The sequence below is a fragment of the Amblyomma maculatum genome, chromosome 3, assembly GCF_055883805.1.
Source record: "Amblyomma maculatum isolate TAMU_Amacu chromosome 3, ASM5588380v1, whole genome shotgun sequence".
NCBI lineage: Eukaryota > Metazoa > Arthropoda > Arachnida > Ixodida > Ixodidae > Amblyomma > Amblyomma maculatum.
In genome coordinates, this window is record NC_139346.1 from 205,151,762 (window position 1) to 205,174,338 (window position 22,577).

General features: G+C 42.8%; 1 protein-coding gene across 2 annotated transcripts; it reads left to right on the forward strand.

Moving 5' to 3' along the window:
* Window position 1: 1 nt before the first annotated feature.
* LOC146197499 (selenocysteine lyase-like) lies at window positions 2–18,570 on the forward strand. 2 transcript variants are annotated; one of them, XM_084599379.1, is made up of 12 exons: window positions 3–362; window positions 481–590; window positions 1,058–1,129; window positions 1,219–1,247; window positions 5,480–5,642; window positions 6,997–7,124; window positions 7,717–7,881; window positions 8,733–8,830; window positions 11,090–11,126; window positions 11,217–11,300; window positions 14,663–14,823; window positions 15,477–18,570. In XM_084599379.1, exons 1-12 carry the CDS (start codon window positions 337–339, stop codon window positions 15,637–15,639), a joined length of 1,236 nt encoding a protein of 411 aa, XP_084455505.1. In that variant the 5' UTR covers window positions 3–336; the 3' UTR covers window positions 15,640–18,570. The 2 variants fall into 2 exon arrangements, with proteins under 2 accessions (XP_084455506.1, XP_084455505.1); XM_084599380.1 differs by lacking the exon at window positions 11,217–11,300 and having other exon boundaries at window positions 2–362.
* Window positions 18,571–22,577: the final 4,007 nt, after the last annotated feature.

The following is a 22,577-nucleotide window of genomic DNA, read 5'->3' on the forward strand; positions in this document are numbered from 1 at the left end:
GCGCCGCCGGAATCGGCAGCAGCCGGCATCTACCGCGGATGCGCGGGTGTATGTGTTTCTCTTTTCATGCCACTATAAAAAAAGAACTTGGATGTGTACGAAGGCAGCACGTGATACGACAGCACACTTTCGCCTCCGCCAATCGTGTTACTCACGGTAATCTCGACGTATGTCTCGACAAGAACGATACGTCTGAAGAGGCGCGTCTCAAGTGTCGTTAAGTGGTGGTGGCGTGTCGCGTGGGCTCTTGAACTCGTTCGTGGTTTTAACGCTTGTGTAATCGAAGTCTGCCTGCGCTTAGAATTCCCCACTTTAGTGCCCCGGTGCGACTGTGCTATGGAACCTGAAAACGGACATCGCTGGTAACGTGACATTTGTCCTCGTCGGATACTTCTGCGCGGTGTAACGCGCCTAGAAAGCCAGACGAAACTATCCTGGTTTCATACCTGAAACTTTTTTTCTTTTTTTCCCCTTTTGCAGTGTTTACCTCGACTACAATGCGACTGCTCCAGCAGAAGAAGAAGTGCAAAAATCAATTATATACGCTCTTCAGGTTGCTTGGGGAAACCCAACAAGCAACCACGAAGGAGGTACGTACGTAGCAAAGGATTTTCTCATTTTCGATTAAAAAGACGGCTGTAAAGAGCGTGAACATGTCAGCACTGTCAGTTTTTTTGTGTGTCTTACGAAGGTATTTAATAACAAAAATTATGAATAGAAAGTCTACTCTGTTCAGCTTAGTCAAGGTGTGCATATTTGTGAAAAACACTTAGCACTGAGCATTTTGCACAATACTGTCAAATTTGTTATTGTAAACCATCGATAATACATATATGATGACCACTGAATTTCAGCTTTCTTGTTAGTGGTATATACCTTATGAATGTTAATTAATTACTATGCTAATTCACCGCAGCTTGGCGTGTCAACTCTATGTTAATTGCGAAAGACAATAGCAGAACTTGCTTGAAAAGTAGGTTATGTACTGAAAGACACTGGTCGTCTTTTCTGGTGGCCAACATTCATCAAATATGGGTCCTTGTTTTTGTGGTTACAGGAAGTGAAGCTCGCAGGATTATCGATGAAGCTCGTACATCAGTCGCAAACATGATTGGAGCACTGCCACCAGGTATGTGCAGCTCATAAATTAGTTGGCTGAATTGATATGCCTGCTTGACTGAAATGGAAGCTTATTTAGTATTGTTGCTACTTTTTCAGAAATTGTCTTCACATCAGGAGGGACAGAGGTATTCATTTTTTTCATTTGCATGCCTTGTATCACGCCTTGAAGGCATAGTAGGGCACTGCATCAGCCGCATTCTAGACTTAAGCCTAGCCCAGGCCCAGGACTTTAAGCCTGATCCCAGCTGAGGTCCTAGCGTAAAGCCTGGGCCCAGCCTAAGCTGTAGCCTATTCACGTAAAAGCCATAGAGGTAACTTGTAGGTAACGTAACAGCCATAGAGGATGTGCTTGTAGTTTCTTATTACAGAAGTAAATGAGTTCGTCACAAAGGTGCTCAAACTGCAATAACTCTAGAAAAAAATTGATTATGTAAAACAAAAAGGAAAAAAAGGAAAAGGAAGTCAAGGTAAGGCAGTTTCGCCCGCTTGAATTTTTGAACAGGGATCCTGTCTGCTAATAGCTCCAAAGTTTCGCGAGCCAAATGAAAAGGTTTGCGTACACATGCAGCAAACTTTGCGGTATTTACCTCTTCATTTTTAATTGGTTGACTATTGCAGGTCATGATCTCTACTTACACATTGAATGACCTCAAAGCCATAGCAATAACATTTCTTTTTTATAAATGATCTTGATTTAGCTTTAAATCATGGCTGCATTGCAGAGATGAAAGGTAAAAGCAGTTATTTATTACCTAGCATATGTATAAAGGCCTAAAGCTTCTTAAACGAATATACTTTCCTCCAATGGCATTCCTGACAGGGTAGAGATGTGTTTCTAGGAGGCCAAGACAGGTAAATAAAAACTATCTTGGAACAGACAATCCTGTTGAGCCATCACTGAAAGTTTTCCTTCTTCATGAGTTCATCATCAACCTGACTATACCCACTGCAGGCCAGGGCCTTTTCCATATGCCTCAGATTACTCCTGTCCAATGCAAGCTGCATCCATTTTATTTTCTTGGAGTGCCTAATCTCTTCCGGCTGCCTAACTTTCTGCTGCACCTGCTATGTTTGCCTTCTGACTATCAATTGGTTACCTTGCCTTTGCATTGCATCTCTGGCCATGTCCATTTCTTGATGTGGACTTCGACTACAGTGTCATAAATGAGCATTTCTTCCCTAACCCACTCTGCCCTCTTCCTGTCTCTTAATCTTTCATCTATCATTTTCCTTTACGTAACTTGCTGAATTGTTCTCCGTTTAAATTGAACTCTTTGGTGGCACCTAAAGTTGCTTGGACATGCTTGGACAGTGATGTTGATTAAACTTAGTCTATAACTGAGCTTTTTCTCATTTCGATCTCTCATCAGAAAAAAAATAGCTGTAGTGATTTAACAACGCACCACCTAAAAAAAATTGTACAGTCAGGATTCTTTAATTTTTGATACATTCTAGGCAACAGCAAAAAAAAAAAAGAAATCAGTATTGTTTGTCATTTTTCTACAACTGCAGCACACATTAAAAATCAAGAAAACAACCTGACCATAGCGAATACTCATTTTCAACAGCCCAAGAGGCGCCTGTACACATGGACTTCACCGGACGGTCTGTACAGGAATCAGATCGATTATATTCTTTGCCGGCAGAGATGGAGAAGCGCTATACAAGCAGTAAAAACAAGGCCTGGGGCCGATTGTGGCACCGATCATCAGCTTCTTGTTGCCAAAATTAAGCTTCGATTGAGGAAAACGCAGAAAACTAGAAGGACTTTCAGGTATGATCTGGATCAAATTCCATTAGAATATGCTGTGGAAGTGAGGAATCGGTTTCAAGAATTAGATCTGGAAGACAGAGAGCCCGAAGAGATATGGACTGATGTTCGTGATATAATACAAGAAGTTGCTACTAAGGTAGTTCCAAAGCAAAAGAAATGCAAGAAAGCAAACTGGTTATCTGAAGAGGCTTTGCAAATAGCTGAGAAAAGGAGGATGGCAAAAGTTATGGGGGAAATAGAAAGATACAAGGTTCTCAATGCGGATTTTCAGAAAATAGCAAGGAGAGATAAGAATGCCTTCCTGAATATACAGTGCCAAGCAGTTGAGGACAACAGCCAATTAAGGAACACTGGAGCTCTGTATAAGCCAATCAAAGATATCAAAGGAAGCTTCTGTGCTAAGCTGGGCGTGATAAAGGACAAACAAGGCAAGGACCTCGCTGAAGCCTCAGAGATAAAGAAGAGATGGCAGGAATACACAGAAGAACTGTACAAGAAGGACCCGAATGTGCAAACCCAACATAAGACGGTTGTGATTACTGATCTCGAGCCGGGCATCCTGAAGAGTGAAGTTGAATGGGCCTTAGCCAGCCTTGCTAAGAACAAAGCTAGCGGAATTGATGGCATTTCAGCTGAGTTGCTTCAAAACCTCAACCATGACGCTGTTAACATTCTGCATACATTATGTCAGAAGATTTGGACAACCCTGCAGTGGCCGCAGGATTGGAGGAGGTCAGTTTATATCCCCATTCCAAATAAAGGCAGTGCCAAAGATTGTTCCAACTACCGCACGATCGCGCTTATTTCGCATGCTAGCAAGGTGATGTTGAAAATCCTCCAAGGTAGGCTGCAGCAGTATGTGGATCGGGAGCTTCCGGACGTGCAAGCTGGGTTTCGCAAGGGCAGAGGAACTAGAGACCAAATTGCTAACCTTCGCTGGATCATGGAAAAAGCAAGAGAGTTCCAGAAACCCATCTACTTCTGCTTTATTGATTATGCGAAAGCGTTTGACTGCGTAGATCACAGCAGATTGTGGCAAGCTCTCCAAGAGATGGGAGTTCCAATTCACCTCATCTGTCTCCTCAGGAACCTGTATGAAGGGCAAGAGGCCACAGTCAGAACTGGGCATGGTCTTACTGATTGGTTTCCGATCGAGAAACGAGTGAGGCAAGGCTGCATGCTGTCGCCCTGCCTATTTAACCTATATGCAGAGTGCATCATGAGGAAGGCCGGTCTGGACGAGTCTTCAGCTGGAGTGAAGATTGCTGGAAAACGTATCAACAATCTTAGATATGCGGATGATACCACTTTAATGGCAGAAAGTGAAGTGGAACTCAAGAGACTTCTGATCCGCGTACAAGAAGAGAGTGAGAAGTTTGGGCTTAAACTGAACATTAAAAAGACAAAGATCATGGCATCTTGCCCTATCAAGTCCTGGAGCATCAATGGACAAGAAGTGGAAGCTGTGACAGATTTTCTGTTCTTGGGCTCCAAGATTACCTCGGAAGGAGACTGCAGCCATGAAATTAGGAGACGCCTGCTTCTTGGAAAGAGAGCAATGGTTAGCCTTGACCGCCTAGTAAAGAGCAGAGACATTAGTCTGCCAACCAAGATCCGTATAACTCGTGCTATGGTCTTTCCAGTTGTGATGTATGGATGCGAGAGTTGGACTGTGAAAAAGGCTGACCGCCGAAGAATTGACGCGTTTGAATTGTGGTGCTGGCGAAGACTCTTGAGAGTTCCTTGGACTGCCAGAAGATCAAATCAGTCGATATTGTCGACCATAAACCCTGACTGCTCATTGGAGGGTCAAATTTTAAAGTTAAAGCTCAGCTACTTTGGTCATCTGATGAGAAGAGAGGAGTCGCTGGAGAAAGATTTGATGTTGGGAAAGGTTGAGGGTCGCCGGAGAAGGGGTAGGCAGCGAACGCGTTGGTTAGATGGCATCCTCGAGGCACTGCAGATGAAGTTATGTGATGTTAGGAAGATAGTGAGAGACCGGAAAGCGTGGCGTGACATGGTCCATAGGGTCACGAAGAGTCGGACACGACTGAACGACTAAACTGAACTGAATATTTCTTTTTTATTTTTTCAGTCAACACCATAGTACCTGTTTCACCCACATCACTGTAAGAACCCTCTAAATGCATTTCGCTCTGCGGTAATAAACCAAAAGCCATACATAGCTCCTGTATTTTATGGTCTTAAGCCAAGCCTGGACCCACCACTTCGAGCTTGGGCTCGGCCCAGTTCGAGTGAAATGGCACACTTTGTGGCCAGTCCTTTGGGCAGCCTGAGTCCGTGAGTGTTCTAAGGCAGAGTAGGATTAATGGTTGTCCCTAAGTGATGGCATATTCACTCACAGTGTGAATATGCAACCTCTTCAAAGCACTACTATGTGCCACCCAGCTGCACAGCAGACCATGCAAAGCAACACCTCTAAGACCTCCTGCCCTTGCACCTCTTGGCCTTGATATGCAACCTGGCAGGACTGCGTGTTCACTCTAAGAGTACAATTTGCCTCTCACTTTATTGCTCTGCGTGCTTTCTGAGGTAATCTCGGTATTTTTATTGATATTACAGAGCAACAATATGATTATTCATTCACTTGTGCGGCACTTCAAGAAGACAAGGAGCAGCTTTGCTTCCCTCTCGAACAGCAAGGTTCCTCACGTCATCACAAGCAACATTGAACATACTTCCATCCTGTTAAGCTTGAAGGATTTGTATGAAGATGAGCGTCTAGGTAAGCATGGGGATACATTCATTCAGGAACCAGGCCTATGTATGCGATTTGTGGCCATGCATTGAATAGAGCTGTTGCTGCCACATCTTTGCCCTGGGCAGAGACGCCAGAAAAAAAAGGAGGGGGGAGGGCGGGGGTAAGGTGGTTGTTTCGCCCCCATCTAACTTCCTGCCTTATTTACATTTTTGTGCTGTAACTTAACTTGAGACCTCCGGTAGTTGTTTCGCCCCCATCTAACTTCCTGCCTCATTTACATTTTTGTGCTGTAACTTAACTTGAGACCTCCGTGTTTCCAAAAATTTGCTATACGATTATGACACTGTAGAAGGCAATTTTTTGTTGATGGCACCCACAAAACACTAACAGGCAAGGATTAGAGATGCTAGGCATCATTTTGGTTTTCATGTAGACAGCAATTTTAACCATAAAAACTGGATGGTGCATGTACCACGCTGCACACAACTTGCTGACTGGTTTTGTTCTGTGCAGAAATGCGAGAAAGGGCATAGAGTGAGCATATACTTTTCAGTTATGTAAAAAGTTTGTTTTCCAGTAACCCCCCTCGGAAAATATGCTTATGGTGTCACTGGTGGGCATGAGCAAAAAACTTTTTGTCTACATAAAGCACTAGGAGATCTTGGCCCTACTGATGCTTTTGAAAAAAGAAAAAGGGCTAGCTGTACTGGTATTTACAAGACATTGTCTGAATTTGGGTAAATTTGGGTATCTTTCTGGAGATGCCCTGTGAAAAGTGCCATTTAGGGGCCTTTCTTGGAGGAATAAATTCCACATGGATACCACAGATTGAAATTCATTCCCTTGTCTCTTGCTTGCATTTTGTAGGCTTCCTTCTTGTGTGGCCTGCCATAGGGGCGCAGTGGTTAGGATGCTCGATAGCTGTGCCCAAAGATGTGGATCGAATCCCAGCTGCGGCGGGCGCTTTTTAGTGGAGGTGAAAAGCGAGACACCCGTGTATTGCGCATTGTCAGTGCACATTAAAAAACCACCAGATGGCTGAATTTCTTGAAGATCTCGTAGTTTGAGTCACTTTGGGATGTTAAACCCCATAAACAAACCTATAACCATTCCTTTTTGTGTGTCTGTTAAGAGCTGTGCTAAGGCTCTACTCTCTTGTTTTCTTTTTGTAGTTAGTGCCCTTCATGATGTCCTGTGAGAAGAAACCTTGCCCCAAGTTTTTTATCCTTCACACGTAGCTAGCACGATCAACGTCCCCTTCATTTTTATGTTATGCTATCGCAGGAAAGAACTGCTGATGCACCATATCACTGTCTGGCCTGTTACACATTTGTGATTGTTTGTTTATCATGTTTCTGGTGTTGACTTTCTTTCGCAGATCTCACAATTGTGCCAGTTTCGAAGGTTACCGGTAGTGTGTCTGCTGAGGAGGTTGTGGCAGCCATTCGTCCTGAAACTTGTTTTGTCACCATCATGTTGGCGAACAATGAGACTGGAATCATTCAGGTATATTTAAAAGAAAAATACCTTACTGTTTAGTTAGTCATTCATCTTCAGTCACATGCTGAGTTTTGGTATGCAAATTCTTTTAATAATATGCATGCCTCTTTTTGTTATTTTGAGCTGTGCATATGAATCAATAAACATTGCTGCTATATGCTCTTTTTTATATAGAGAGGTGGTCATGTTCAGCACAATTGCCAGTGCGTGATGTGTATGTGTGGCCATTAGAGCTATCCTTCAGAGCTGGCCATTGAAGTTCAGGTTATCTTCTTTGTATGGTGGAGAGGGATATTAGTTAAAGGGGGCAGTGCAAATGTTACATCATATTTCAGTCAGATCTGCATTGTGTGTTTATTTTTTATTCTTTCACAAAGTGGCTTCAGTGGCAATATTTTCATGTTGTAACTATTGCACTGTTAGGTAACAGGTGCATTGTTTTCAGCACCTTTGTAGCAGCAGCTTTTCAGACACATTATCTGAAAATGAAAGAACATTCACCAAGTTCTAAGCTTCTTGCACTTTTTGTGTGTGATGCATGTTCTTGCCAATTTGTCATTCAGGTAAAAAGGTCAAGTCAATTTTTGTTTTTTTCTAGCCAGTTGCTGCTATTGGAGCTCTGCTGAAAGATGTGAACATGCAAAGAAAAAAGGATGGGCTCCCAGCGGTGCTGTTCCACACAGATGCTGCACAGGCCTTGGGAAAGGTGGCTGTGAATGTGAATGACCTGAATGTGGACTACCTGAGCATTGCCGGACACAAGGTGGGAACGCTGCTGCTCTCTATGTGTAGAACATCACTGTACCACTAAGCACCTACATCGAGGGGTTAGCAGCAGCAATAACAGCAGGCGTAATAGCAATAATAGTGCCTTGCATTTGCATTTTGAAACATGTCTGTGATAAGTTGCACATTTGTAACGTCACCTGTATCTTTAATGCTTCCAGAGGCTTGCACAGTTTGGCGCCATAAAAATGTTATTGGCATGACACTATTTTTAGAACTGCTATATCAGTTTGGACATTCACTTTATCAGGAAAGGAATGATTTCTCATAGATAGGTAGCAGCGCACATAATCTTGATGTGGAAGGAAGGAAGGAAGGAAGACTGGACAAGTTTATATAAACTCATTAAGCAAATCGGACCACTGAGAATGAAGCCAGATTGTATGAGGCTATGCCATTTCACTACTGATGTGTAAATTTCACAAACAAAAGTATTCATATGACATGAATGGCGACTGGGATCTTGTCGCTTTGCTGGCAGAGTAGTAATCTCCTGCAGTGCCATAAACTAGCTGTTTTATTGTCCTTGCAGTGGCAGTAAGGAGCAATATGTGAAATTACAGCTCATAGTAAAAATGCCTCGTAACAAAAATGGACAACACCAGTGTATGCAGGTTGTAGAAGGTAGCTGCCTTTGTTTATCTGAATTTTGTGTGGAAATAGATGGCACGTGCCTTTGCACTGGCATATGTTTGATATAGTAATCCGGTGGTCACTGTGTGGTACCATTCAGAATGCTGTGTAATGATTGGTTTTGATGTGTTTTCTCCTTATTTGCAAAATACCTCATTTTTTGGGCTCTCTTTGCTTCTTTTTCAATGCATCTAGTTCTACGGACCCAGAACAGGAGCCCTGTATTTTCGGGACTCGAAGCCACTGTACCCTCTTCTCTTCGGTGCTGGGCAGGAGCGTGGTCTTAGACCAGGGTGAGTGTGCCTGAAGGCCATCATTTGTTTGACAATTTCTGAGAACCACTGTTCAGGTTGTAATTATTTTGTGTGAAAGATTCTCTTTTTCTTCATTTTGTTATTAATTTCTTTCAATGGTGTTATTCCGTGCCGGAGCCCAGGGCCGGATTACTGTTCTGTGTAGTAAATTCTAAAATGCCTCAAGTCTCAAACATATAACAACGTGGGGCGAATAAGGTGGTGGGAGACTAGGGGTCCTTCTAATTTCTATTGTACCAGACCCTCACTGTTGATACGCCCCTGCCGGAGCCCTCCATTATGGCATTGCTCATAGCTGATGTCACTTTGGGGCATTATTTCCCGTATACCATCGATGCTTATATGATTTCATCCAAAATAAACAGCATTTATTGCCCATAGCCACTGACTACTCTCAAATCTAAGCAAAAACAAAAGTTGCAACAGACCAGCAAGCAAATGCCATTTGCAGTAAAATCTCAGTAAATTGGCCTTCAAGGAACCTGGAAAAATGTTTGAAATATTATCCGAAAGTTCGAATTAACGAATGTCTCCACGAAACTGCAGAAAACCATTTGAATCTCGGTAATTTAATCTGATGAATGCCTTCATTGAAGCTGCAAACTAAGTGACGACAATATCCAGTGGTTTCATCAATTGCTTTGCTTTGTACATACTGTCTGGAATGTCAGAGAATGCTCCAAAATTTCATTTTAGTGAAGCATTATCAGAACGGAACAGTTCAGTGTACTAGAAGAGCAGAGCAAGCATGTGGATGCTAGAGAGAAGCTATGAGAACATGCTAGAACGGCATGACACTATCTCAAAATACAGCTAAGAGACCAGTGACACGCAAAGCGGGGTTCAAAATGGCCCGACTGGCTGATGCACACGTGTGATTTCTCAGCGATGGCATGGCATGAATTTAAACAAAGTGAAAATAAAACTATGTTCCTGCGCTATATTTAAACATTGAGGGACTTCCAGTCATCATCACACCTGCCGTAGTGCACACGGCTGAGGTGCGCAAGCATTACTGTTGTATGCAAATCAGGTTCGAGAAGTTTGTTTGGGTGATTGCTGGCTTCACAAGTCATACCTTGACATGACCCCATGTCCAAATTAATGAGCTTCCGAAGTCGCAAACTTTTATGAGTGTCGGCCGGGGCCACGCTTGTAGTTCAAATGATTCGAATTTCCTTATTAATGAGTGTCGAATAAAAGAATTTGCTGTATTACAAACAAACAGTTCATGTCAGGCTGAGTTTATTTAGTAAAGTGAATAGCTAACCAAAATACTGCTGTTATACATCTCTTTCATGCAAAAAAAAAAAAGAAAGTTGCATAATTCAGTCCATCCAGGAGTACCATTATAAGGCTGTCTAAAGGGCTGTCTCATACATTGTACTAAGTGACCATTTTGCAGAACTATTAGTTCATAGTCTGTTACAAGAAATGAAAAGGTATACTCTAGGAATTTGGATGAGCAGTTGTCACAAAATACTTGGCATCTGCGTACAGATTAGGAGTTAGTTTACTATTTGCTAGAGCCAGTTTAGAGGCTTGTTAAGTTCTGTAAGCTTTTTACCAGATAGATTAGGGTACTCAGGCAGGTTAGAATGTGGTTAGCTGCAGAGCTTGTATTCTGCACGTCTCATATTTGTCTACATTATTATGTAACAGGGCTCATGGTAAAAGTGTGTTACTTCATGGAAACATTGTTTTCTTGTTCTAATATTTATTTTTAATGCATGGTTAGGAGTACTGGATATCAAATCTTAATTTTAGTGGAATAAAAAGAGAATGGTGGTGTGGAGTTGAAATTCATGATGAGTAAGCACATGTGCATGGCTCCCGCCCAAGACAGTAGCCTCTTGTGAGAAATGGACTCTTCTCGAACTGTGGAGAGGTCTCTCTAGCACTACGATGGAAAAGAGGGAAAGCCTTCATGGCAGCCTCACCGTCGGGAGTAAGAAAGGCAGTGGGTGCAGCATGTGTCCTTCCCCCACCAACTGCCCTAATGGCATGCGCCTAATCGCGTGATAATTACACTATGTGACAGAGGATTCATGTATATCACCGCACATAGCACAGTGTGCTCCTAGATTAAGGAGAGCGTGCCTGCTTCTATGGCATAGGGATTGCTTCACTGTTTTGCACGAAATTCGTTGCATAGCTCAAATAAAAGCTGAAATGTTCATAAATATTGCTGTGCAATTGTCTGAAGTTTTGTTACTTCCCTTTTCCTTCCTTTCTCAGGACGCCCAACACCTGCATGATCGCTGGAGTTGGAACAGTAAGCTATTTTGGCCAATTGCAACTGCATGTAGTATGCTCATAGCATTTTGTTCCAATTACTTTTTTGTGTGTGTGTGTGTGTGAGCAGGCAGCAGCACTGGTAGTGAAGAATTTAGACACATACCATCAATGCCTGAAGAAATCGAGGGATTATTTGGAACAAAAGCTCAAGGTGAGCACTTCCCATTTCTTTTATCACTTGCCTTTTGCTGTATAAAAGAGTGCTGATCAAGGATTGAGAGAAAGCCTCAGTCCGCAAGCTGAGTCAACGTTTCGAGAAGTGGACTTGTCTTCATCTGAACGAAGGGGTTTGTCAGACACGTCCCCTCGTCCAGACGAAGAGAAGTCCTCTTCTCGAAGTCCCCTTGTCGAAACATTGGTTATTTGCTATAGTGTTCATCTTGAATGTGGCCCTACCTTAAGTTTTCCTTACATGACAACTACGATTTTCCCTGTGACTACATGCTGTTGCATACAAAGTGTGCTATAGGCTCTTTTCACTGATCTGGAGCAGCATTACACTTTCCGTTGCCATGGCAGGTGCAGCGACCACACTGCTCACTTTCAAGTTTTTGCCTCCTCATTGCATTTTGTACATGACCGGAGTCTGCATTCATGCGTTTCCAGTTAAAAAAAAAAAAAGACAAAAAGTACATGGGTTCTAGTTCGAAATCACCAATTAGATATTGCCGAATATTATTTCGCTACCATTGAAAAATACTATTTGGATGACATCAAAGGGTCTGGGGCTTTTGGCACCATTGGAAAATACCTTTTGTATGACTCAAATTGGCCAACACCAAATGTTCAGGTTCAATTGGCCAATGCAAAACGGTCGGCTCCAATTGGCAGGCACCATCTGGTCGACTGCAGTTGGCTGACATTGATTCAGCTGCTCATTATGGCACGAGGCGAGTTGTGTACTCCCTTAGTGGTTTAATAGGACAGAGAAAAAAAACGTAGGTCCTAGCTCATGGTGTCCAGTTCTTTTGCAAGCTTCTTGCAATCAAATAGCATGCCCAATGCTTACATACACATATGTACTCAAAATAAGGTCCATACTCGAACACCTGTGTTACCCTATAGTTACAAAGTCCCCATCGAAAACGCTCTTTGAGAACAAACCCCAAGCAATCAGACCAATGAGTCTTCGTTTTGAACAGATATTTCAGGAATTGAACGCATTCGACTCACTTCAAAACATTGCCCAAAGACCCAACTCACTGGCACCTTGGTACCATTTCCCCACTGTGTGTGACTTCACATTAACACACTTTAGTAAGAAACGAACACCACATGAACACATATATACTTCAAAAGTTCTTTGCACTGAGTGAAAGATACAAAGATTACACAGCATTCTATACAGATGGGTCAAAAACAGCACTTTACGTAGGAAGCGCAGTAATACAAGAAAAATGGAAGAAAATAGTCCAGTTGCCCGAATGCTCTTCAGTATTCACAGCTGAATGCTATGCAGTTTCATTGGCAGTAGAAAACGTTTTACAGAAAAGAATTGAAAACAGCATAATTTATACTGATTCTCTCAGTGTAATTAATGCACTACATCACAGAAATGCTACACAACCTCTAATTGGAAACATCATACGTGACGTGATAGCTGCACGATCACATGGACAATCAATTAAGTTATGTTGGGGTACCAAGCCATGTTGGGATCATCGGCAATGAGAGAGCTGATGCATGTGCCGCAGCAGCCTGTAATGCCAAAATGCAACAAGTTCACATACCACATAGAGATACCTTAAACTCCATTAAGAGAAAACTAGGAGTCAGATGGCAGGCTTCATGGAATAATGAAATCAACAATAAACTACATCTCGTCAAACCACTCATCGAGGAGTGGAAATCATGTTGTCATCAAAAACGCATCATTGAAGTTAATTTATGTCGCCTCCGCATCGGACACACACACTTAACATATGACTTCATTCTCAAGAAAGAAGACAAACCTCTATGTGAGGGATGCGGAGAGGAACTAACAATAAATCACATATTACGTTCATCCACTAAGCTTGAGAAATTAAGGAAAAAATATTTTAAACGTTTTTACAATGAACAAATCCCGTTTCATCCTAGCCTGCTTTTGGGAGAAGATGCACTGGTAGAAACTTCTCATGTTTTTAAATCCCTAAAAGAGGCAAAACTCCTAAGCAAACTTTAAAAGCTCTCATCTAGAAAATAAAAACACCTTGCTCTTGGCGCATAATAGGCTGAGTTGCTTATGCGCCAAAAAACCCAACATAACACAACACAAAGACAATCCATGCACACCAATGCAGAAAGCAATTAAGGTTTAATTTTTCACTCACTCACAAACTACTGTGGAAGCCGGATATATCGAACTAGAAGGGGATCACGAAATAGTTCAATATATTGATAATTTCATATATATAAAATGTGTCAGCAGATGAACTCCTCAGTAGCACAAAACCATGAATATGATGGGCCCACGCTAGAGGTGTGCAGTGTGGGTACTGCGGCCGCATTCCGTTCCGTGGCATTTTTCCCGTTCGAGTACTGCGCTGAGCGCATAGTGTATAAAAAAAATTTTATACTGAGGGGTGAATTTTTTTTGGAATATTCGACAGTCAAAAGGTTAAATTGTGTATGTGAGCAAATGGAGCAGCATGCCTACCATCATCCATTGGTCCAGCTGTCATCCACTGGTTCACAATAACTTGTATGTCCTGAGAACTGCAACTTGGCTGTGCTTGTTTTTATGTAGAGAGCAAGTTAATAATTAGAACTATAAGTCACCTTTTTACCAACTTCTTAATGTCAGCATCTCTTTGCTGATAAAACTATTAAACTGTTTCATCCCAAGTGACAGCTGGTCAGCTGGCATGCCCTCGGCCAATGTAGCAGTTTATTAGTAGAATGATAAGCAAGAGCATTTCAGACAGAGCAAGACAGAGCAGTGCTAACCTGAAAAATCAGTCATCAGTCAAGAATGCAATTAGTTCTAGGAATGTTTCTGGCAGGCCAATAGGTGCGAATTGCTCATCTGCAGAACATCAAAGGTAGAAGTGATAGCTGTATAATACTGCAAATCCTTAATGAAGTTAATAAAAGATGCGCTAGATATACAAGGGCTAGTTGTGAACCATATCGGTGGGGTTAATGCAAAAATAATGCAAAAATGATTAGACCTTTGGGTAATTAAGATCTCCTTTTTTTTTATTTCAGTCCTTTCAGGTTCCAATTATTACGATTCTAGTCTGCTGAGAAGCCATTGCATTATTGAATACTTTTTTCAACAACACAAGCAGTTGGAGACTGCTAGTTGAATAAACATGTCAGTGACTTTCTCTCATATTTTATATTATGCTCGTGGCAGTGATTGCACAGAAAAAGGTTCCAAAATACTATTGTATAACCAGATATATCTATAAAGCAAGCCATATTTGGTCTTGAATTGTACCAAACAAAAATCTCTGATCTCTTTATGCTGGAATTAGTCTACCGTACCTACATTATCTTTTTCTTCTGTATTTTCTTTTGCATGTCTAGGAAGCGTTTGGTCCGTTGGTCTCTTTCAACCACCGAAAAGGTGCCCAGGCTCTGCCAAACACTTGCAGTGTTTCATTTGCTGGAATGAAGGGTCCTGAAATTCTGAACAAGGCAAAGTATGTTCTCGCCAGCACAGGAGCTGCCTGTCACCACACTGCTGCGTAAGTGCATTTTTCGAGTCTTAGCTACGCACAACTACATGAGAGCATTTTTGGCGTCCTCACTACTTTCTAATTTCAATCGTGTATTTCACTAGACAGTTACTAGGCAAAGAAGACCTGTGCTCATTAGTATTAGGTGTACTGACACATTTTTAATACCAGCCTAATGTGGAAGGACCCTTGCTTGTTCTTGTTGTTGCCTTAGGTTCTTTGTCCTGGCAAAAGCTCATAAAGGCAATAAACAGAACTTGCTTTGCAAAGGCATGCTTACTTTCTTGCCTGTTGTGCCACATTTAGATATCATCGTTTGTCCCTCATGTTTACATGAGTGTGACAACGTAGCACAGGAAAAAGCATCACAAGAAAGGGCTTGGTTGTGCACCCACATGGATGGACAGACAGACATACGAACTGCTTTTTTGCAATGGCTTGTTATTTGGACATTGTGAGGGCATTTTAATGTAGAGATAAGGACACGTGAGTTTGCAAAACACTTTTAATTTGTCCTAAGGATTGCTAGATGATGCAAAGTAATCAAAAGCCATAAGCATTGATAGCAGTTTGCGCAGCTTAAGTGTGATTTTGTCACTTTAGAGCTGACGTGATCTTCCTGTTGCCGTTTCTGCTTTCAAAACGCATGTTTATGTTGGCAGGCCCTCGAAAGTGCTTCTCAACTCTGGTGTTTCGGAGGACAATGCTCGTGGAACACTGCGGCTGAGCACAGGGAGGAAAACAACATACGAAGATGTAGACATCGCTGTCCAGCTGCTTCGAGATGCAGTTCTAGCTATACAGAATGGGCAGCCTTCTCCGTAGGAATGCCTTATTCTGCTGCTTTTGTTAAAGGCACAGAACACTGGAATTTAGACATCAAATTTTTTTCGTTGCAATGAAAAGATTTCTGTCAATAGCATTGGATTCCGTAGTGGTCCTGACAGATATGCTGTAGAAAACTTTTACTGAAAATTTTGCTATTGGTGCATGCATCTGTTTTTTATGTGGCCAGATGCTGGAAACCATGAGCAGCAACCATGAGGATGACTGGTGGTCGTCAAAGAAAAAAAAGAAGTACCGAAAACAAATATAAATTTCGCCTGCTAGACAGTAATTAGACATTTTTAGTGTAGAGTAGCATCCATTTCAGTTTCTACACTCGAGGCTTATATGACACAGGAACGTATGCCTTGCCGACGAAAGTATTAGTGAGCCGTATTCACTGCTTCTTCCAAGGAGTTGAAAACACTGTGGCGTCATGTAGTGAAAAAAGCTTAAAGGATGCCATTGGCGATGGGAAAGGAGGGATGGTTTTTATTTAGTGCTATACTGGGGAGAGTGAAATATAATAAAACATGACAAGCATTCCAGGAAGAAAAAATAGCAGTATGCACTTATGAAAATTAGTGATATTTTTCAGAAATGTGGTCACATGGGGTACTACAGTGATAGTAACAGCCTTTCTCTGCAACAGGACGCCTCAGTTGTTTTTATGCGATTTTCAATGGCAAACTAAAATTTGTAAAGCCTCGTTTCTTTGATATTTTAGTACTTGACCTGTACTATAAGAAGTAAGATCTCTTCGTTTCCACCATGATCTCATGTATTTTGGCCAGTGTCCTGTCCCTTTAATTGGTCCAGTGTTAAATGAAATTGGTGCATCTCATTTGAAAGTTGTACGTTAGGTCGAAGTATCAAGACTACTAGAGGGCAGTATAGCATGTATGCACACAACCTTTTTGCATAGTGTGAACTGCCATCAACCCTTCTAGTGTGAAATGCCGGAGTTCTCGAAGTGTGATGGTGTTGTTCACAGTGAATTTTTTATAGTTTTTTGGGAACATGGTGGAAGAAGCTTTGTCCAGTTTAGTTTCTGTACTCTTTTCTTCTTTTCTTTCCTGCTTTTTTTCTTAAAGCAACATACTGCTGACTATGATATTTCTGGCTTGAGATCCATGTTTTTGAACTTTGTTTTTGTCATCTACACTATGCTGCTTAGACTGCTTGCTGAATTAGTAGTGTGGTGTAACAGTATTCATGGAAATAATTTCTATTGGTAGTGCACCATGATGGATATGTTTTATATGTATTTTTGTCTCCCACTTTTCTCAAAAGCCATTTCCAATAGCCTTTGGATGTGTGCACATCTTACAGCAAAAGCTATATTAGGACTTGTATAGTTGTTGTAATCTTGAATTCTTCTTTGAAATTGCCAGAATCAGCTTTGATACCTCAAATTCTTAATGAACTTATTTAATTGCCACTTGCTAAGGTTGTCAAGTGAAATTAGTTTGAATTTATTCATTTAAGTCAGCTGCCCCTGTTGGCAGGCGACAGTTAAATTGCCATGTGACATAATGGGAAGATAGCAATTGAGTCATGTCACCTGCCGCAGTGGGAAGGTAGTAGTTGAAATAACTTAAAAGCAGTTTTCACCTATCCCCAATGGTAGGTGGCAAAATGGAGACGGGAAACTCCCCCTTTCAGATTTTAGGGGAGAATGAGGTGGGAGTCTATTGGGTGGCCCAGTGGCTTGGGAGGTGTGAGAGTGGGGGAGTGTGCAACCGGAAATTTGTAGAACTAGGCTTACCTGCATGGCCCATTAATCAGCGAAAACTGTTATAGTTTTGTTTTAGTCATGGTAGGCCTCCATTCTATATGGAACCACCCACAGATTGCGCATTCCTCTACCCTAGTCATAACTTCCACACTAGTCAACCTCTGAGTTCTTATGTGACAGGGCCACTTTCAGATTTCCAGTTACGATTGACAGGTGCCATTAAATTAATTCGAATAAGTTATCTGCCCTAGTGGGCAGGTGGGAAAGTGAAAAGGAAATCACCTCATCTACTAGTATTAGGTGAAGGAAGGTGGAAGGGAGTGTTAGGAGGCAAGATTGAGAGAGTGGAAAACAACGGTTCTGACACAAGTGGGGTTAGAATGTACAACCAGAATATGATTTCTATGGGAAGAACTTAGAGAATAGCTACCGTGAAAGCAGGAGGCTATGACAAAAGGGAAGGAATATTCACTCATAGGGTGGTTGCATGGCAGAATGACCAGAGCTATAACACGTCTTAACGATTAATGTGCTAAGCCAGTAAGCTTAGCTCTCCTCATTTTTTTGTGTATTATGGATTTTGTATTTGCATTGATATTGAATTGAATATGTTGCATTTGCACGAAGCAGGTACACATATTTTTTTAGCAATATTTATATTGCCCCACTCTGAGCAAAGTTGAGTCAATAATGTGGCCTTAATTTCAGAGTTATTCATTGCATTTCATGCTTTCATGCACCCCAAGCTAGAAAGTGGTCCAGATCTTCAGCTGTATTGGTGTGATGATAACTGTGATTTGTCACTGAAAAATGATGTGTGAAAGCTTATGCAATGGTTGACATAGGCAGGGGAATGAAATGTTGAAGTTGCCCAAATTTTCATTTGGCCCTAGGGACAAAAAAGAAAAAACAACAGGATTCCAAAAGTGGTTACGATTTATGCCCACACAAAAAAAAGAAAGCCTGGTAAATGGGCCATGCATTTCTATATGACAGACCTCCATCATTTTTTGGCTTCATGCCAATGCAGTGACTCAGTGGTTAGGGCACTCGAATACTGAGCCCATGTTCGAACCTTGCCGCAGTTGTCTGGTTTTGATGCAGGTGAAACGCAAGGTGCCCATGTACTGTGCGATGTCAATGCGCATTAAAGAACTCCAGGTGGGCAAAATCTGGAGCCCTCCACTATGGCATCTCTCACAGCTTTGGTCACTTTGGGATGTTAAACTTCATACACCAAACGAAACCATTTGCACCCATGTTTACACAGATGGTGAAATGTTTCTATGGCTTGTTTAGTCTAGCTGAAAAGAAAAGATCTGTTCTCAGGCATTGGTGTTTATTTGTTCACAGGTCAGCTTTGAAATATTTTTTGTCGCCATTACTTTAGCATCACTGGATAAACTGTGCACGAGGTTTTATATTCTGTGAATTTTGTGATGCTTAGTCCCATAGCCAATTTGGCATTTCATCCAAATAGTTACATCAACATATTTTATATCTGGTTTTGTTCTAGTCTGACAACATGGCATTTATTGATAAGAGCTACTTGGCTTCAGTAATGCACAGCCAAATGTTTATACTGTACGGGTACCTCTTGCAACCAATAGCAGTTTATCAAACTAAAGCATTAGTTGTATGTTTTTGCGACTCCTATAATATTCTTACTTTTAATAAACATGCAAAAATATATTTTCCTTTTCTTTCAAATTCACTTTCTACAAACATGTTTGATTTTGACAAAAACCTTTATGATGAAAACTGCGCAATTTTTCATTATGTACAAGTTTTTGTTATATGCAGTTTTTGCATGAAGACTCAAAAGGGCAGTGCAGAACAGTAACCAGAATAAGGAATGGTTGTAGGGGAAACCACCTTGAAAGTGTTTGCAGTAAATCAAAATTGTTCCAAATTGAGGTGGTGATAGTTTTGCTGAGGGTGTGGGGAGACTGCAGCAGCAGACTCCTGTGAGTTTGTTATATCAAGGTCAATTACCATGGCATGTCCATTACATACAGTTTTAAAATGCACACACTTCAGTGCAGGCAGCATTGGGGAATTGAAAAACTTGATAACATCGAGAGTTTTGCTACATGTAGGTTCGTACGTTACATAGAGGTTTAACTGTGACTCTGGTGTGTTGGCTTAGAATCTCTTTTCACCAGTGGCAAATTTTTTTTCCCACCCAAGCATAGTTCAGGATACTGCACAAGTTATTTGCAGGAATTTGGAAATGAGCTACGCTATATATATTGTAAAAATTTCTTTGCCATTGCAACGGAGCTCATTCCAAAGGCCTAATTTCTGTCCCCATAACAGGTACGCTACCATTGTGAAGGAGCTTTGCTGTGCAGACATAAAGGCAAACTTGGCTGGTCAGGAGGCTGTGCAATCAGCAGCTTAGGTTATTCCCCAAAGCTGTTTGCATCCTGAAAGGACGACGGTTTATGGTACCCTATTTTTCACCCACTGGAATATTCGCAGCCTGCGCGCTCTGATACTCCCCATGACTCGAAAGCACTCGCACCGCAGCCAGTATAGACAAACACACCGTGCTTACAAACAAAGGGGGCGCTCGCGACGCCGCAGCAGACGGGGTAAAAAGTAGGCTTAGCGCCTATAGAAATACATGTGAGCGAAGTTTTAAAGTCAGTTTTCTAATTGCACGTGGTACCTATGATGTCGATATTCGCTACAGAGCAACCATGAACACCTAGAACAGATTTTAAAAGCATGAAACGCAATTTCGAAGACGCAGTATTTTAAACACCGCGAGGCTTATGGTGAGAGTTGGAAGGGCGACCCATAGAAACAAATGTAAACGCAACTTACCGCAACATTTTCTTTCAGAGAGCACCAGCAGAGATGACCAGTCGTTAAAAGTTGGTGAGAGCTTTAAATAAATCTGTGACAAAGTATATGCTACGTCATTCCGGGGGCAATCCATCTTTAAAACTCCGCTAAAATATATTTTGAAATATATTTTGAAGCCATACATACTGGCCACAGGCTTGCTGTCCGCTGGGTGTTTCCTAATCGCCTTAAGCCTTATATGCTGCCATATGCATTGACAGCTTAGTAAAATTTTTCGAGATCACTGCAGAATCTGCACTGGGAAAATGCCCCGCCAGGGTGGTGCAGTGGTAAGACGCCCGACTACTGTCCGGAGTTCCCGGGTTCGAACCTGACCACGGCGGCTGCGTTTCGATGGAGGCGAAACGAAGTGGCGTCCGTGTGCTGTGCGATGTCAACGCACGTTAAAGATCCCCAGGTGGTCGAAATTACTCCGTAGCCCTCCACTACGGCTCTTCTTTCTCTCTTTCCAATTTAACTCCAACTTTCATCCTTTCCCTTACGGCGCGGTTCAGGTGTCCACATAGCAAGTGTGACAGATACTGCGCCTTTCCCTTCCTGTGAACCAATTAAAAAAAATGCGTAAGCCTGAGCGTTGCTGTGCTGTCCACGAGATGCGGGTCAGCGGGTTTCTGCGAGTGACAGATACTGCGCCTTTCCTTCCCTGCAAACCAGTTCTAGTACACCAGTGAACCCCGCCGCGGTGGTGCAGTGTTAAGACGTCTGACTACTGTGTCGGATGGACGGATGGAATAACTTTATCGAAAGAAAAAAGAAAAAAAAAGTCTTCCAGTGTGGTCCCCTACTAGTCCAGGAGATCTACCAGCCATTTCTGGCCGGCGGGCTGAGCGGTCCGCAAAGCAGCCACCCAGGAAGAATAAATAAGTGGGATGGGGGTACTGCCTGGGGGGAAGGATGCATTCCCACAGCTAGTGGAAAAGTGTAAATTTGGGCACGCCACAGGTGTCACAGTGAGGGGACAAGCCTAGGTAAAAGCATGAGAGACTGTAGGGAGAAATGAAGCAACCCGTCTGCAATTGTCGCCGTGTAGCACTGGATAAGGGCGACAAGGTGCTGTGGGGTGGTGCCAGTGTCATGCGGCTGTTTGTGGAATGCGATGATTTGATATGTAGAAAAGACCAATGTGGCCTCTTGCGCGGGTTGGGTGCCTGATCATCCGGGGCCCGGGAAGAGAGCTCTCGGGCCAGCGCATTAACGCGCTCATTACCGGGGATCAAAACATGCCGAGGGATCGACGTCAGATTAACCGTTCGGTCGAGAGGTGGCTGTGGCAAGAATATGATGGGTGGCCGGTGTCGCCACGCCTTTTAGGTAGTCGCGGTATGCAACCTGATAATCGGTGCAAATTTCGATTATGTTTTGTCAATGGTGGAGTGGGCCAGCGCAAGTGCGATGGCGGCTCCTTCCGGCAGGAAGTATGGCACTCCCCTGATGGAACTGGGTCAGGTAGATCACCGCCGCTTACAGCAGGGGCTAGCCTGCCACCGAATTTTTATCTGTTGTAGGCCGTCATTGCACCCGCCACCGCTTAGGTGGTGGACGACGGCGTTGTTGCGGTGCGCGTCTTTCTCTCTTTTCTTTCTTCTCTATTTTCTCTTCTGTCTGCACGAGGCAGCGGAGGTGGCTCAGCTACAGAGCCAGTAGCAGGCCCGTGCATTTTCTTTCCCTTCTTCCTACAGCCACAACAACAACAGAATTTGTTCGGATGCCCCGCCGGGGTGGTGCAGTAGTAAGATGCCCGACTACTGTGCCGGAGTACCCGGGTTCGAACCCGACCACGGCGGCTGCGTTTCGATGGAGGCGAAACGAAGAGGCGTCGTGTGCTGTGCGATGTCAGCGCACGTTAAAGATCACCAGGTGGTCGAAATTACTCCGTAGCCCTCCACTACGGCTCCTCTTTCTCTCTTTCCACTTTCACTCCCATCTTCCTCCCTTCCCTTACGGCGCGGTTGCGGTGTCCACAGAAAACAAGTGAAACAGTTACCGCTCCTTTCCCTTCCTATAAATAAATCAGTTTAATTTGTTCGGATAATGGCGGCGGCCCCCACTCTGCCATCTTCGCAGGCTGCGACTGCCGTGAAAAATCCTAATTTAGAATTCTTTGCCGCGTCGACGTAAAGCATATCGGAACGGTTGCTGTACCTTTTGGTGTAATAGCTAGCTCGAATCTTCCGCCTGCCCTGGTAAAGGCTAGCGCCCATATTGCGCTGTAGGAGCTTCTGGTATGTGATCCTGCGTGCACGGAGAGATCATGAAAAGTGTAGGACTTGCTGGGGTGGGGATGGGGGATTGAGACGGAGTTGTCGTAGTAGGCGTTGTCCTGTTT